Source organism: Cyanistes caeruleus, chromosome 3, assembly GCF_971803275.1.
Source record: "Cyanistes caeruleus chromosome 3, bCyaCae1.hap1.1, whole genome shotgun sequence".
NCBI classification, from domain to species: domain Eukaryota; kingdom Metazoa; phylum Chordata; class Aves; order Passeriformes; family Paridae; genus Cyanistes; species Cyanistes caeruleus.
In genome coordinates this window covers 49,981,341-49,998,642 of record NC_141703.1, presented here as the reverse complement: position 1 = coordinate 49,998,642, position 17,302 = coordinate 49,981,341, and the positions used below count along the sequence as shown (strand labels likewise).

At 40.7% G+C, this 17,302-nt stretch overlaps 1 protein-coding gene across 16 annotated transcripts in view; it reads right to left on the bottom strand.

The window, feature by feature from the left end:
- The window catches only part of KLF12 (KLF transcription factor 12), a 303,507-nt gene that overhangs the window by 123,127 nt on the left and 163,078 nt on the right, over positions 1 to 17,302 (bottom strand). For 11 of the 16 annotated variants that reach the window (XM_086881064.1, XM_086881071.1, XM_086881057.1 and 8 more), the window contains 2 exons: positions 13,463 to 13,598; positions 1,124 to 1,183 (listed from right to left, as the gene is read on the bottom strand). In XM_086881064.1, coding sequence (XP_086737190.1) covers positions 1,124 to 1,183; positions 13,463 to 13,598 — 196 coding nt within the window. The remainder of the gene's footprint in view (positions 1 to 1,123; positions 1,184 to 13,462; positions 13,599 to 17,302) is intronic. The other 5 variants (XM_086881067.1, XM_086881061.1, XM_086881062.1 and 2 more) reach the window with 1 other exon arrangement.

Genomic DNA, 17,302 nt, shown 5'->3' with positions numbered 1-17,302 from the left:
TGCTACTTTGAAAATGTTTGAGTAATAAGATTCTGCAAATTTTTAATATAAATATACCAGTTGTAGTGTAATTAACTGCAATTTGGAGATAGGAGTAGTCTTGAGGAATGACTTCTGTATTTGACTACTCATTAGCAATTTAAAAGTATAATTGCTCCTAAACATGCCTTCTTCCTAATTTTATTACTAAGCTTATAAATGTGAAGGATTTGATTTGTTCTGTACAGTGTTTGCTTATATTGAATGTGTAAAGTTGTTTTTTTCTTCTGTACTCCACAGACAGAGGGCACACAGGTCACTAAGAGCAGAAAAAGCAGTGAGTTGATGGGTTGACACATCCCATAATAAATAAGACTCCAAAGGAATCTTCTGAGGGGACCACAAAAGAAATAAAAGAAGGGAGAAGGACAGGCAAGCAAGCAAGCACACTGGGAGTTGACATTTCACTGCATAATATTTTAAAACCCACTAAAGCAACAGCCATGAATCTCACAAAAACAAGAACCCTACCAGCTTTGGTACATCCTTCTGTCATTTGACACCATTTCTACCTGGGCAAGTGGGGTGAACCCGAGGACCCTCACAGCATCAAAACACTTGCTGAAGTCTCCCAGTCACCACCCCCCCCCCCCCCCCAGGATTGACATGTAAACCCAAAAAACAGGGAATCTACTAGGCACATTACACTGTACAGTTTTAAAATTTTGTCCTCCTTGAAATTAAAGCAAGGAGATATTTGTGAAGAGCCCTTCCTACATTTTGCAGCTTTGCTTCATGGTACCTGGCAATGACTTAATATAACATGAGCTACATTGATGCACATTAACTTCATCACTCAATTTCAGTAGACTACTTTGAACACTTTATATTATTAAACATCAGACAAGGTATTTTCTATTCTCATATTTTAACCACTGGGATTGGTAAATAAAAAAATAAGAACTGCAGCTTTCCCACCACCCTCTGAACCCCAAGATAAAAAAACCCCTCAACTTCAGATCTTGTCTAGCCCCACATATTCCCCAGTCACGACATAAAGAGGGAGAGAAAACTGAAAAGCACTGCTACTAGACTTTATCAATAAAACAGAATATTATATAATACACAATAAAATGCTTCATACCTGGAGTTGAAAAAACGAAAAGGGTTAACAGCTGACCTGGCACAGCCCCACATGCTCTCTCTGGAAATTGAACACAGACAATTAGGAATTTTAAGTTACCCCAAATAATAGAAGGGGACTAAGACAAGCTTGAGGAACACTTGCTGCAAAGTAAGGCACATAGCCTCAGCGTGGAAGGCCCTTTAGAATTTTCCCATTCACTCAAAAATCTTCTCGAACTGAATTTGCTCTGTAGATGTCCCAGCTAATGATAAGTCAGTCATTAGGAACTCTGTGATTAATTTTCATGGGAGCAAAGTCAAAGCTTAAAGGGCCCACATGTCATTCAGTGGTAATTTTGGATCATGATGGATCATATTTTCTTATTAAAAATAATCAGTGACAAAGAGGTAAACTTTAATGAGAATCTACAGCAGGTAGACATCATTGCATGAAGAGGAAACAGCTGCTGCAGAGAACGTCTGCTCCCAGAATTCTGCTGCATCAGTAATATTATTCCTGACATAACACCAAAAAACTTAGGCTTTAACATTTTTACTTAGAACTGGGACTCCAGGGAAAATAGACAATCTTCTAAAATACTATTTTTAATAATGAACAACACAAATGCACAGTGCTATAGCTGCATAAACTCCTACGCTGGTTGAGATTTGGACTATGTGAAATGTTCCTTTTCACTGACAAATTCTGATCTACTGCATGTGCTCAAACAAGAAGCATCATACAGATGGTTTTTGGAAAAACAAAAAAAAAAAGGTTAAAAAAAGGGTTAAAAAAAGAAAGACCTGTAGAAAGCCAGGAACATGAATAAACTCCTTTAGTCCTTCTCTCTGTGGTTCAGACCTCAAATGTGCTGTGAAAGTAGTCTGAGGCAAATGCCCAAGAAACTAGCAAAAATATTAGAATACCAATATGAATCATAAAATAGCTCCAGCACACTAGCACAGTTGAATGTATGTGCACTGAAAATGTTTTGGATCTTTTATAGTGCTCAATTAAAATGTCCAGGTTGGCATAGGAATTGTTGAAAGTGAAAAGGAAATTTTCAGAACAACTTTGCTTGATTGCTATAACTGCATTTTCCACTGGTCCTTGGAAACCTACAAATGATCTGTTTTCTCTCAAAATTTTGCACTGCATGCTTTGAACCTGTCACATCTCCCTGCTTGAAATGTAAATATTGACTTTCTTTACTGTTTTTGTCATTTGTTAGATGCTAAATTTCTGATAATGACAGAAATATGCTATGCAGATGACAAAATTATGTAAATAACTTCTGTAGTTTAAGTTACTAGCTCTAACACTACCTAACACAAAAATGTTATGCATTTTTCCAGACTCTTTTTCCACTCTCCGTGTAGTCTTTTCCTTCACAGAAATATGTATCAAGTACTTGTCCCACAGTATCAAATAGGTCCAGATTTTATTTTACAGCTGTGTCAGTACCTAATCAAAGAGCACTGCGACAAAACCTCCCCTGCCTCATCAGCCCTCAACTGAAAGCAATATGCAATGGAAAAATGGTTACTGGAAACCATTAACACCAATTGTTCTCTTCCATGTCAATTAATTTGCAATCATCTTTGTGTCTTATTGGAAAATCATTTATTCGCACAAGTGATAATAAGCAACAATACATAACCTAGAAGTTGTAACTGTAAATTTTGGACACTCCTTTTCATAAAGTTCCCTTTTTAACAATTAAGCAACAGGGCAGACCAAAATACAGTTGTTGAGGTTACGTATTTGCATGCTGAACTTTTAACAGTAGAAGATTTAGCAGACAACTAGAACTCTGTTTAGAACCTACAGTATCCAGGCACTGAAGCAAAAGACACTCAGGCATCATCCAACCAATCTCACCGACACCTAAAACTTTCTATGCTTCTCTCTGTTTGGCCTGAAAGCCAAGGGGCTGTGGCCTCCCACCCATCCTCCTCTACAACCCAGAAACCATGGAGAGAAATACCTAACCCTTGCCTCTGGAACTTGAAACTTATCTGTGCTATGAAAATGGCTTAAACACATCTCAGAACACATAATCAGCACAAAAAGGATCTGTAACAGTCACTTCCCAATCCAAAACACAGGTGTAGAATAAAGAAGAGGAAAAGGACCACTCCTGGGTGTCTTTTGCATACAAATGTAGGTTATCTGGCTTCCTGAGTTAGTGCTCTGACCACCAGGCTTTTATGCCACAGGTGGGCACTACTGCTGGCTGTCACATTTTTACACAGAGATGGCAGATGGGACGAGGACAGCACGCTCTGGGCATTACAACAGGCAGAAATAGGTAAGCTCACAGCTTGACCTCTTCATTTCCACAACGGAAAGTTGGGAATGTGAACTGCTCCTTTTTTTTCCCCAAACTACTTTAATGGAGTACTACAGTTCAGAAGACCAAGCTCCAAAAGAGAGCAGAGACAACTCACAGCCGAATACCTAGCCAGGATGTAAGTGGAGACAGCTCTAGGAAGCTGACTGCTCTGCCCATTGAACTTCAAAGCCTTTAACTCTTTGTTGACTATACTGTGGGAGTGTTAATGCCTTGTGCAGGTGCTCTACTGCACTGCTGGAGCCAATCACCTATTTCAGAACCTGACAACACCTCCACCAGACCTCTCCCAAAGGCAGAAAATCTGCATTTTGTCTCGATCAAATTTTGGCTCATAGTGGTCCTGAGTACCTGAGTACCTGCAGTACTTCATGTGTTGCAAGCATTTGGGGATAGTGCAACCTCTGTGTCGCACACTATATTCGCAAGAATGTACCTGTTACAGAATTACATGTACTTGTAGTTCCTCTCAAGCCAAAGGAAAACCACATCTATTATCCTGACTATGCTTAAGGAATGGCAAAGGATCTCAGAAATTATGTGGTGATATAGACAGCAAGCAGTTCTGAAGTGGAAAAATTGAGTGAAAAAGGAATCAACCTGTTCAGCTTGGTAAATAATTTTCAGCGAACAATTTATTATACAACATTACCCTGTTATTGTGCTTTTGAAACTTTTATGGCTGAGATTTTGGTCATTATTATAGTTCCTCCTGTGGATTTATACATCAATGGTTTGACTCTTTGGCCCTGACAAGCAACTGATTACAGAAACAGCAGTACTCATCAGTTCCTAAGAGAAATATCATGGTGTCTTATATATCTATCTGACAGCATTGTGTGTCCCCAATTTATCATGCATTATCCCAGCACCATGCTAAATATTGTACTTTTCATGCAAATAATTGGGAGACATATTTTGACAGGACTGGGACTGCTGACTTTTAATGAGTACATAAACCAAGTATTTCTTTTACTGCCTGATGTCAGCTTCTGGTCATTCCCAGGTTAATTTATTTTTCAGGCTCTGTTTGCAATGCTGGGCTTTTCAGCCAGCAGCAGATCCTGTATCTGCTGTAGGCTGAGCACTTTCTAGGGCAGCCTCTGGACTCAGTGCCTGCCAGCCTGCTCCATGCCCCCCTGAGCTAGCAACACAGGATAGACGAGAGCTCTGGCTGCTGGTGCCTGCTCTGATCCATCCCGGTCTCCTTCTTATTTTCTGCCTGCCTCAGCTTTCATATTTCCTTGCACTACTTTATCCTGTGGCAACTCAGTACATCTCACAAGGATAAATAAAGAAAAACATGACCCAGAACTTCATGCTTGACACATCTTTTGTCACTGCTCTAATGACGGAGGTACAGAGTTTGACTCTGAAACCTGTGACTGTCATTACTTTGGGATTAGATGCTGTAATATCAGCCATTGTGCTACTTTACCTCTTGTTTTAGCCTCCAATTCCTTTATTTTGACTAGAGTAATTTCATATGTGTGGTGGCTGTAAGGTCCAAGTATCCTTTCTGAGATATATTAAAAATAATAATGCTCATGTTCTAAGTCACATACACATGGACAGTGACACCTCCCTGGCACACAGGCTCAACACAAAAAAACTCTCTTCATATCCATCATCCAAGAACTTCCATTCACTCCTCTTTAATCTCCAGCCTAAAAAAAATTTGCTATGAGAAATGAGGTTGTGGTGAAATCATTACTAGTCAAAAAGGACTGAGCTAACAGACAGGAAAACCTACCACAATCTTTTCCCATTATGCAGGAGAAAGGAAAACGGCAGGAAAAAAAAAATAGTAGGTTAATTTTTTTTTTTATCATCCCTGTATTTACATGCTCATTCAGTTATGCCTTGCCAAACAGAGTTCCCCTTTTAATAGTTCCCTCATTTAAATGCAGTTTACATACCCGTGACCTGCACAACTTTTGTGTTTTCGCATGCATTGACCTAAACTCTCAGGACAATATTTCCATAAATCAGTGTAAGCACTGCTATTAAGATTTAATTGTGCTGCATGTATGTCTGTCACAAAATCACAGGAACTGCCTTATGGAAAAGGAAAGAGAAAAACTTATCTAATCTAGATAATTACAAGAAGTAATTTTGGCTCAAGTGACAGCAGAGGACAATGCTCTTTCTTTTTCTTATCAGTAAGTCAAAGTAGCAGTTCACCGAGGTAGTTCTATTGTGGCTTTTCCTGGTAGTGTTCTGCTATCCAATCCACACCTAAAAGTATTAGTTATAGCTCTAAATTTCCTAGGGCACACGGCTCTGCCTCTGCTTTCTGTGCTGATTTAGAAAGAAAAGACATAAAAAGCTGAATAACGAATCACTGGGGAAGGAGATGCCAAACAGGTGTACAAACTGCTAACTGGGTAGCAGTAATTCATAATGTTATTTATAATTCATTCCTTGGTGTCGTGTTCTTCAAGCAATTACAGAATGCCTGCCTCACTGTCCATACAATGCATTTCACATATCTAACAACTAATGACTTGAGCTTCACTCTGGAGCAACAGAGTGAATGTGGATTAAGCACAGGAATAAGAGGCTGATGTACCTGATCCCAAGTCATTCTCTGCTTTGCTGCATGGCCTTAAGCAAGTCACTAACCTGTGGATAATTATAATATTTGAACACACAGGGGACCGGTACAATTTAATTAGTTAATGTTTGCAAAGTGTTCCAAAGACAAAAAATGCTGTATGAATGATAATCACATCCTATTGTTTCATGGCATTTTATTCCAAAGCATGTTTATGTAAACATATTTAGAAATGTTGAATTCCAGCCATGTCTAAGTTTGACAATTACCTTGAAATGATCGCCACTTCTCAGACTAAAATTTAAATTAATTAACAAATTTAACTTCTGTTTAAGAAGACATTTATATGTGAATTCAATACAGACACTAAACTGAAGCTGGGAAACAAGATCTTTGAAAGTTTCTGTGTAACAGATAAAGGAAGTGAAAGAGATATACAGAAGGAATGAACCAATACATGTTACAAGAAACTCTTTCAGTGCAAGATAATGGTATCCCAAATAGCCCAAGAGTTGAGTTACTTTTCTTTGTTTAAGCATCCAGACTTCTCTTAGTTTCAGGACTAATCATTAGATCAAACAAAGTTAATGGCAAACAGAAACAGTCCTTTTTGGACTTCAACAGAACCAGGATTCCTTAGTTCTTCAAGCTCATGATGTAATTAATTTAAATATTTCTCTCAAAAGGAAAATATTACTCCTAGCAATGGTGTGGTAAAAGCTCTAGAATGACCTACTAATAAGTCATGGAAATTTAGTCTTACAGAGGAGTCAGGAAGATATGATTTTTGTGTAGACCAAGGTAAAAGCACTCTTATTTTTGAATCAGCTTTCTTCACGGAACATTTTGACAACACCCCTATCTCCTGATACACTTCTGTTTAAGCAATACAGCCCTTTCAAAGCAGAGAGTGATGTTATTTTCCCTGTAGAAGCTGGTTTTGATTTACAGCTGCCATTCACCTAGCCCTTGTTTCTAATGATCATTGGCTGATCAGGAATCTTGTTAACTTGGCAAAAGGCCTTGGGACATGTAGCAGAAAATATGCACACCAAAAAATCCTACTGCATGCACAGGATGACATCCTTTGATTTTACTGCCCAACTGTCAAGTTACTGAATTTTTCTTCTATCAAATATCACACATTTAAAATCACATATAAAAAAAATCACATATTTAAAAAAACCTTTTTAGAATAGTGTGGGTTTATTGAACCCCAGCTTCATACTTACTGCCTAAAGAGCAATTCCTAAAGGTATATAGGTCTTTCAAGCTCTTGAAGTCCTTAATAAGGGCTATAGGCCAATTCATTTTTATATACAAACAGATCTTTCTGATAATTCAGATTTTGCTAGACACAACTTTATAAAATGCCACATAAATACACCGTAGAAGAAGTCAGTATTTCTTCAACAATCTGTCTGAACTTCTTGTAGGGAGTGCACGTAGGTAGGAGAAATCACAACTCTAAGTAGCTGCCACAGGTCAAATTCAGATGTATTAGGTCAGCTTCTCAAGTCACAGACTTCCAGCATGGCCTTGGAGAATAACATAGATGGGGTGTCCTCGTATAGAACTGCAGCAATGTAAAGTTTTATCACTCTCCCCAAACCACTTGTCCAGGCTTCTTTACAGCTGCTAGGGAAGACAGATACCTTTTGAAAGGTTATGATCATAACTGGTAAGATGATTGAACCTAGAAATATCTCTCCACTAAAGAAATCCAAAATACATGAGCCTAGCTTTCGGATAGCTTGCACTGTGAGAGATGAACTTTGTTTTAAGGTTATGTCCAAATCAGACAAACCAGCACTGCCCAGAGGTTGCCTAAGGTAGCTGAGACACAGCACACTCTGCCAGCTCAGGAGGGCCCCTGGGTCAGTAGCCAGCATCCAACCCAGCAACACTTTTCACTGCAGAAACCTATTCTGTTCTGCAACAGGATACTTACTTGAGACTGCTGACAAAAAATAAAACAAGAGAAACATCCCTGCAATAATGACTCAGTGGGGGCACCAACCATAACACAGATGCTTTACAGGGCTCTGTCACCACTGTCTTCTGCTTACATATCTGCACAAATGCTTCTCAATGTTTTTAACAATTCAGTTCAGTTTGTAGAACAACTCTGGAGGAAGCAAGGAGAAGCCTCATCATGTTACAGCCTGTGGGGAGGTCAGAGGCCCACAGACAGATCTTCCTCAGTGTGTGGTCCAATCTCCCTCCAATTGCAGCAACTATGCAACCTTCTGCTCTAAAGTCTTGCTGCCATGGAAAAATGCATCCCAGACTTGTGTATTCTTCATGAGACAAGTAAAATTGAAATTGATATATTCCCACAATTTCACTTCAAACCAATTAGTGTTCTCCAGTGAAAAAAAAAATCCTTTATTGAGGAATTCTGGATGAGCACTAGCCAATTCTCCATCTGTAAAATCACCATTCAATTGCGTGCCAGTTTTAAAATGAGCATTTGTTCACGGTGGGCAGATGTACCAGGGAAGAGGGAAGCAAAGTTCACACAAGCACTGCTGAAACACCCTCACTTACGTTTCTTGGGACTTGGGACAAAGTATTTTTTCTGCAAGGGCAAGAAAAAAATGAGGTGAAAGTTCCCTGTAATGAATGGCACAACATTAGTAATGACTGCAACCAAAGCAGGAAAACAAACTATACCAGTGTAGAAAACGAATGGCTGATGGAAACAAAGATACAAACTTCAGAAGAAATAAAAATATATCAGAGAAGTTGATTTACACTGAAAAAGAGGAGGGAGAAAAAAAAAAAGATCTAGGAAAAAAAATCATATTTGAAAAGCATGTACTAATTAAAGAGAGTTCATTGTTATGGTGGCTATGCTGTCTCTCTGTTGTGTTTCTTTTTTCCTAGTGCAGTATCCAAAACTAACTCCTACTGTATTGCAGTAATAGATGCCAGAGAATTTACAAATAAAGTAAGATGATCACATTAGCAGCAATGTATCAATCACATAAAGTAGCCAAAGAGAACAGGGGTTGGGTCCCTAATCTCATTTTCATACAAGCACTCGGAGGCACCCAGCTCAGCGCAGAGAGGAATTAATGTTAAAGGTCAGAACAGTCACATACAAATGACAAATCCCATCTCTGTGAATTAACTGCAGCTATAACTACAAGTAGACAGGATTTCCTCCCTGAAATTTCTCTCTCTCCCTTACTCCAGGAAAACAATACACTATCTGAAGCATCATCAATTTATATGCACAGTTCCTCTTTTCTTTGACATCTGAAAGAAAAAATGGTTCCATCAAAGGAGTTTCCTCCACTTACAACACCTAAGGAGAAAAAAAGTCTAGAGAGAGGAATTTCTGCATCTTTAGATTTTTACCAATATACTAGTCAAAAGCTCATGCTAAAAGTCACCCTCTGCCTCTACTGTTTGTGCCCTCAGCTTCTGCAAATAGGAGATCTAAAGGTATGCATATTCAGGGATGGAGAGCTGCATGCTGTAAAAGAATGCACTTTACCTCACAAGCGTGCAGGAAATAAATAAGGAGATGAATGCTCTGTTCAGGGTTTGCATTACTATGTACCATGGACATGGCTCCTGAGGCCATCCTGCATCAGTTCTGCCTAGGGATGGAAAGGTTGCCAGGCTGAACAGCATGTTGCCTCTGTGAGGGACCCTATAAGATTTACTGGTCTTCTAGGGGTTGACTAATGCCTTCTCCTCCCCTGGCTTCATAAAGATTTCTGGAGTGTATCTGAGATTTGCCTCTGAATATATGATGCTATCCTTGCTGTGTAATAAGCATCAGTGGTGTCAGGCATATAGAGCCATATCTGCTCTGTTAGATGTTACGTGTCAAAGTGAGTTTGTAAAACACACCACAAAAAGGATAAAATGCTGCTTACAATGCAAAGCCCATTGAAATCTACATAATGCTGCAATATTTATTATCAGCCAGAGCATATTATCTGAGATTAATAAATTATTCTTAGTCCATATATTTTAAGGCATAGCAACTTCTATAAGGCAGCACTGTCACAGGAAGAAATTTCACCAGAGTATCCTACTTGAAATAATGACTTTATGTATCTATAACTTTACATTATTGATTTGGTTTGTTGAACTGAAGGAGAACTATGAACTCATTCCAAAAGAACTACTGAGAAAGACGTCTGGAAGCTCAGCCAACACAAAGCTTGCAGCAAGAAGGCAATTTCCCTGAGAAAAAACAGTCATACTTGGTCACTTCACAAATATGCAAGTAAATAACATTCTGTTTGTGTAAATAAGAACCAATGCCAAACACGTGGCTCTTAGTGTTTCATTGTCACAGTTTTTATTCCTAAGTATTTTGTTTCTGTAAGAATTACAGTGGACCTGAAACAAAGCAGCAAAATAGGTGGATACCATCCAGTTTAAGAGGACATGAAAAGCAAAGCTTTCAAACAGGCATTCCAAACTGTTCTGTGACCCAGCTAGGTAAGCATCATTTCCAGAACAACAAGCTTAAAAACAACTGTACTAAAACAACAGTTTCTCCCCAAAAACTGGAGAAGAGCTGATTTCTCTGTGGTTAAAAGCTGTCAGGCTGAGATGCCAGGGAGGATGCGGGAGCACTCAGAATGATCGTGTCGCTCCCAGCTCCTGGCACAGTGGCTCCGCAGTCAGGCGCTGTGGCTTGCCGTGGCCGCCCCTCGCACGGCGGATCTGCAGCGCTGACGTGTGTCCCAGGCAGCTGTCTGCACTGCCCGTGGGCGATGGGGAGGAACGGGAGCTCACAGGCTGGAGCCTCTCTCTGTCCCTAAATTAGACAGCTCGGATAGGGCACAGGGATTGCTGCCTGAAGGTGCCAAGCGCTACCCGGCCCGTATGCAGGGGGTGAGGTAACTGGCTCGGATGCAGGTACCCACACAGGCAAAATGAATCCTGAGCCTGACAGACAGCACACAGGGAAAGGCAGGAGGCAAGGCACTGAGGCAATTCCTCACAGCCCCTGTGTGAGAGGCTGTACAGGATCAACCCAAAGCAAATGCCCACCACCAGATACTGAAATCCCCAGAGTCTGAAGCCCTTTAGCCCCTTACTGCTTTTATAGAGTACATGTCTGAAAAGCAAGCAGCAAAAGGTCAGCTGTTGTCTCGCACCTGCTACCAAGCACCTACAAACTGGTTTGTGTTTAACAACGACAAGACTGTACAACACCAATTGGTACTGAAGTAAAGGATGCTACCGTGGTGTACTTCTCAGCCACTCTTTGCAACAAGTTATTTTCTGGGCAATTATTCACCAGAAAGCACTTACAAGCTCACTCAGAAAAGAACACTGTGGGACAGTTGTCCAGACTTGAGGGCCAGCCTGCCTCCCTCAAGCACTAAGCTTTGACCTACGCTTTACTGACTGCTGAAGAAGTCTTTTTATGCATGTCCCTATGCTGCCTGGTTATTCAGCAGAACAGTAGGTGCCTTTCCGTGTCCTCAGAGGAAATTCCTGTCTGCTAAGTTTAGATGCTGAAACTGAACACACAGGAGCTCCCTTTGGAAGGCTTCAGAGGCACTTTTCTCTCTGCAACAAGGCTATGTAGAATGAGAGCTGCTTTTTCAGTGGACTCTTTTGCTAAACATTGAATATTAAGGTATATATTAGATGCCTAAAATCAAAATAGAGCCTGTCTGTAGGGCACAATATTGCAGACCAAGTAAGAAATAGATTGAGTGCGGTCGGCATGAAGTGCCAACATTCCTTTTCAACTCAGAAGCTCAATGTGTGGTGTCTGTGACCGAGAATGAAGCAAAGATGACAAATTGCAGATCACAGTCAAATTAGGTTTTCCTAATGGAGCTTTTGAAATAAACTAACAGATTACTGTTTAAATAAGACCTGTAACAAGTTGATGTTATATTATTAAATTTCTTAATTTAATTCTTAAGCTCCAGAGCCAGTCAAGTAATACTCAATGTATTTGCTTTTGCAAACTGTAGAACGCATCGTACAAAAGCTAAAAAAGCTTCCCATGGTTTGACCAATTCTTTAAGTATTCAAGTGATATCCATCAGAGAACAGTATCTGCCTGCCAGTTATATATTAAAATTATTTGCTAGTGCTCCATATTTCCTTTTTTCAGTAATTAGACAGTGCAAAATCATGATGTGTTGTTTTATTTTTCTGGCTCACTATGTGTGCTATAAATTGTGAAAAAATACTTAGCACTCCAGTGCCTGGTGTTGTGACTAGGAAATTGAAAATACATATGGAACCTGTCTATCAAGCAGTAGCCTTCACTGGTGAAGAAACCTTCCCCTCCTTTATCACTGTTAGAAAGGGGAGCCTGCTAATCACAGAACCAACACCTTGTCTTGCCTTGCCCACAAACACCTCTCTCTCTGCTTAAGGAGAATATTGGTTTGAGGTTCACAGTTATGGTGCTTGGCTGGAAAATGAAGTAGTACATGTCTGGTAAAAATGAAAAAAAAAAAAAAGCCCCAAAAAACCCAAAGGCAGTCCCTCCCCAGACATGGCTTAGAAATGTCAGCTCTTTTAGCTCTTGACGTCCAGGAAAACAAAGCAAAATGCTTTCAGTTATCATATTAAGACATTTAAAATGCATCTATAATAATTATACAATAGGAATGTCTAATGGCCTTTATTATACCCATTTTTATTTACTAATGTCCAGAATGCCCATACTTGGAACCTCTCAGATAAAGTAATGTGTTTTGTGGGTCTAGCACAGGCTTCAGTGCCTGGAGGCTCTAGTTCTATTTCCAGCTTTGCTTCAGATCTACAGGGTGACCTTTACGCATAACCTCATTTTCCTCACCTATAAAATTGGGATATTAATACTTATTTACCTCACAGTTGGTTCCCTTCCAGCTGCTACAGTGACTGAACAACCTCATGCATCTACAGAATTGCTAATGTTCATGACAAACTGTTTCTTTCTTTTCAAACAAGCAGTGCAGGAACTAAATTAAGAATTTGTCCACCCAGTTTGCAAAAGTACACAGAAAAATAAAAGCAATGGGAAAACTGTTCGAACCCCCTCAGTAATTTCCTTCCAATGACACTGTCCTTCAGGAGAAATGTTGCTACTTCCTATCTGACAGCAACTGGGATCCAGTTCCTGATGCTGCTTTCAGTCAAGGAAAAAATACATGTTTTTTGAGTAGTAATCTAACCTGGTCTCTCTTTGGAGAGGATATAAAACCACTGCAAGCTTTCCAAGTCTATTAAGAAAAAATTCCAATTTGAAACTCAACCTAATAACAAGGGCAGAGAGGAAGAAAGGAAAAGAGCACGAGAGAGACAAGAGATACAGTCATCTCTTCCAAAAGGGAATAAAGCTCCATGGAAAACATGCTGGCAGGTATGCTGGGGGGAGGACACCCCTGCAGCACCAGTGCCTCCGTCAGCCTGGGAACATCTCAGCAACACTCATCTTGTCTGGCAATGTGATACTTACTCTTGTACTGCTCTGGCTATGGAGAGCGCTGTAGATCCAGTTTCATTAACGCTATCTAAGGTCACATTTGGCAGGTCGTCATCATCACTGTCACTTTTAATTTGTCTGGGAGATAGGCCTCGGGGGTCCATTTGTGCTGGAAAGAGACATATAATGGATTAATATGAGTGTGCTGAAATTAATCTTGTCCCAGAACAACATCAGGGCACATAACACATCTGCCTGCTCTGGCTGGAGAGCACTGCTTGTGCTGAGCTTCCCAAATCAGCTGATTGGTGGGCAAAGCCACCCAGTGGTGCCACAGCTGGATGTGAGCACTTCCAGGGGCATGCAGGTCTGTGAATTCTGAAAGGCTACACCAATGCACTCAGCAGTACTGAAATATCACTGCACGTACCACATCCAACAAAAACCCAGTTTACCCTCAAGTAACTTCAGCTGCCTGAAAGTTCACTTCAGAAAGTGAAGGGAAAGGGTTACATCTGCTTTGTACAACACAGAACACTCAAGAATACAACTGACAGCAAAATTTCAGGAGCAATCTCTGATTCTGAGTGTTCATCATGAGGTTTCAGGATGGACCCTGTGTCACTCCACTCAGCTAAAATCTGGGCACCTAAAACCTCAGTCATTGTGATTTCTGACACAATTCAACACCATTATCAGCCTATGAAGGATCTTCACTCCCAGCTACGCACAACCTCACACAGGTGACCAACGTTCAGGTAACCAGAGTCAGCAGCGCTAATAAATTTTTTTTAAAAAGTCACCTAGTTTCAGATCTTACAAATATCTGAAGATCAGGAATTGCAGGATTGTTTTACCTGTCCACAGCTTACAGAATTCTGCGTGGCGAGGGAGTAAGCGCCCAGGTGCTGGCAGTGACAGCTGCAGGGACTTGCATGAGGAGCAGCCAGAGCTGCCCCGTTCTGGACACAGTTCCCAGACCCACTGCTGGGCACAGCTGAGCCCTGCAGACAGTGGGGTGTCTCAGGGAAAACCGGTTTAGGAAAGGCAAAACAACTAGCTAAGAGAGGAGCGAGGAAAAAAAGTGTGAGAAATACTTTACATTGAGGGTGTCAGAGCACAGGAACAGGCTGAATGGGAAGATTGTGGAGCCTCCCTCCCTGGAGACATTCAAAGCCCACCTGGATGTGTACCTGTGTAACCTGCTCTAGGTGACCATGGGTTGTCAGGAGTGTTGGACTGGTTGATCTCCACAAGTCCCTTCCAATACTTTGGACTGGTTGATCTCCACAAGTCCCTTCCAATACTAACAGTTCTGGGATCATGTGGAACAGCTCTACAGGTACCAAACATGTAAGGAGATGGAGGGCAAAAGGGTCTTCATAAGGGGTGGTCCCTGGAGGAGACTGTCCTGATGGGAACTACTATCTACAGTGGAGCAAGGGAACAGTGTGAGGAGGAAGAGCAGCAGAGAGGAACGATTATGGACTCAACACTGCCCCCAGTCCTCATCGCCCTGGGATGGAGGAGGAAGAAGAGCTGGGAATCAAGGAATAAAGTCCTGGAAAAGGGGGTTGAAGATGGTGGCTCTCACCATCCTAATCTACCTTAAATTAGCAATAAATTACTTTTCCCTGTGCTGAGTCCTATTTGCCTGTAAAGGTAATTGGTAAGTGATCTCCCTAACTTTATCCTGACCCTTGAGCTTTTGCACCTTATCTTCCCCTCTGTTCTGTGGAGGAGTGACAGCAGCTGGGTGTGCATCTGGCAGATGGCCACCAGAGTTATCTTCTCTGCAAAAAAGAAACAGGAAAGGAGAGGACAACAGAAAGGCAGGTGACCTGCCTTCCCTCTTATATTGGTTGCTGCCCTCCAAAGGGGAACAAAGCATAACTTGGCAGGATAGGGGGAGGGAACCAAGAGATGGGCATAAAGGGGAAATACGGGGCACAACTGTGACTTGGGATAGTGCTGAGAAGAACTGGGGGATGCTAGGGCCACAGACAAACTTCAGAGGTGATATCTCCTTAGTCATGAAATACCGCATAGGATTAGTAAGTGCTGAGAGACACTGAAAGCAGCTGGAGAAGAGAGCAAAACTGGAGAGATGTCTGACCCTGCAAGGGAGGCATAGGAAGGGGAAAGACAGGCAGAGATTTGTGTAAAAATGTGTTTGTTTTGTCTGCTCTGGTAAAATAGGGGAATTCATGGTTATTTATATAAAGAGCCAACTGTTTCAGTTTGTTAGTTTGTGCTCTCCTGTATTGCAATGTCAGAGACAGGACACTTTCTTCTGGGTCTTGCAACATGATTTTTGAGAAAGGTATTCATTCCTACTCAACTCTGGCTAACCACAGACCTGGACAATAGGTATCACAGGCTCCACAGTTCAGTGGACCCACAGCTAGGGAGCAGATCCAAAAACTGTAGTTAAATCTGCCATTATGCCATCTTTCTTATGTTTAAGTTTTAAGTCAGTGTTTACTGACTCTACAAAAGGGACTGAGTTACAATGAAAAACGGGAGGGCTGCAGATACTTCAGGACCTGTGCAGCCATAACAGTAGGACTGATAAAAAGCTGGGCTCTTGAAAAGAAAGCACTCCACAAACAAGTGATGAATCCAGGGAAAGTTGGTCTTAAATTTTAATTTATGTCTTAGCTGCAAACCACCTGTGAGTTAAAAAACACTGATTATAAACTAACCTTCAGCTGTGGTTTTTATGTCACAGAATTTCTTAAGGAAAATACTGTTAAATACGTTCAGCAAGCTGATGGAAGAACCCCTTCTGGAACCACAGTGCATTTACTGTTGCACAGTACTACTTCTATTACCCTTCTACAGGCACAGGTTAGGTGCCTCAGTAATGCTGGCTATGTTCAGACTGCTGATTATTTCTTCATGTATGGTAAACACCTTCTGCTTACTAAAGCAAAGGCTGTTGTTGACAGTGGACCATGACCTACATGAGACAAACACAACAACTTAGAAACTGTTTGAAACAATTATTTTAGGCAGAATGAGAACCATTCTGACCATGCTTCTTAAAATCACAACTTACACATGATGATATTCAATGTGTAACCTCAACCTGAGAACTAGGGATAATTTAGTATTTTATTTAAAAGCAACTGAACCATCTAGTCAGCTGATTTAGCCCCAGAAAACTATTTGAAACAAAGTGCTACTTCTACCTTGCTTCCTAATGCTCCTTCTTAAAATAATGAGGGTATTACTATGCATTTCATCAATTCTCCAATTTTTCACAGACTCATAGAAAGGCTTAGGTCTGTAGGGACCTTAAAGATGATCTGAGTTCCAACCCCCCCTGCCATAGGCAGGGATGCCATCCACTAGATCCCATTTCTCAGAGCCCCATCCAACCTGATCTTGAACACTTCCACGGATGGAGCATCCACAACTTCTCTGGGCAACCTGTTCAGTGCCTTAGTACTCTCTGAGAAAAGCGTTTTTCCCCTCAAAGTGAATCTCATTACAAAAAGCTATGCTTTTTCTATGCTTTATCTGGCCAATATTTAAATGTGCTACAGATGCATTCAAGAAAGCTAGTTATTTACCCACAGAATTAAAAACTGCAACAAAAAACTATGTATGTTAACTGAGGTTTAGATGACTTGCACTACAACAGAGGTTTTAAGTAGCTAGCTCAGAAGCTAAAGCTAACTTGAAATGACAAAAGTTGTTACATAACATAGTGTGTAATACAGTTCTTACGTGTGAATTCTGATCACTTAAGCGTGAATACACCTACATAAAAAGAGATGGTATAAATGTATAAGAACAATCTTATGTGCTTTTTTTCTTTGTAAGACATGTTGTTTCATTTTTACTGCAGACTGCTGGCTCTTAAGA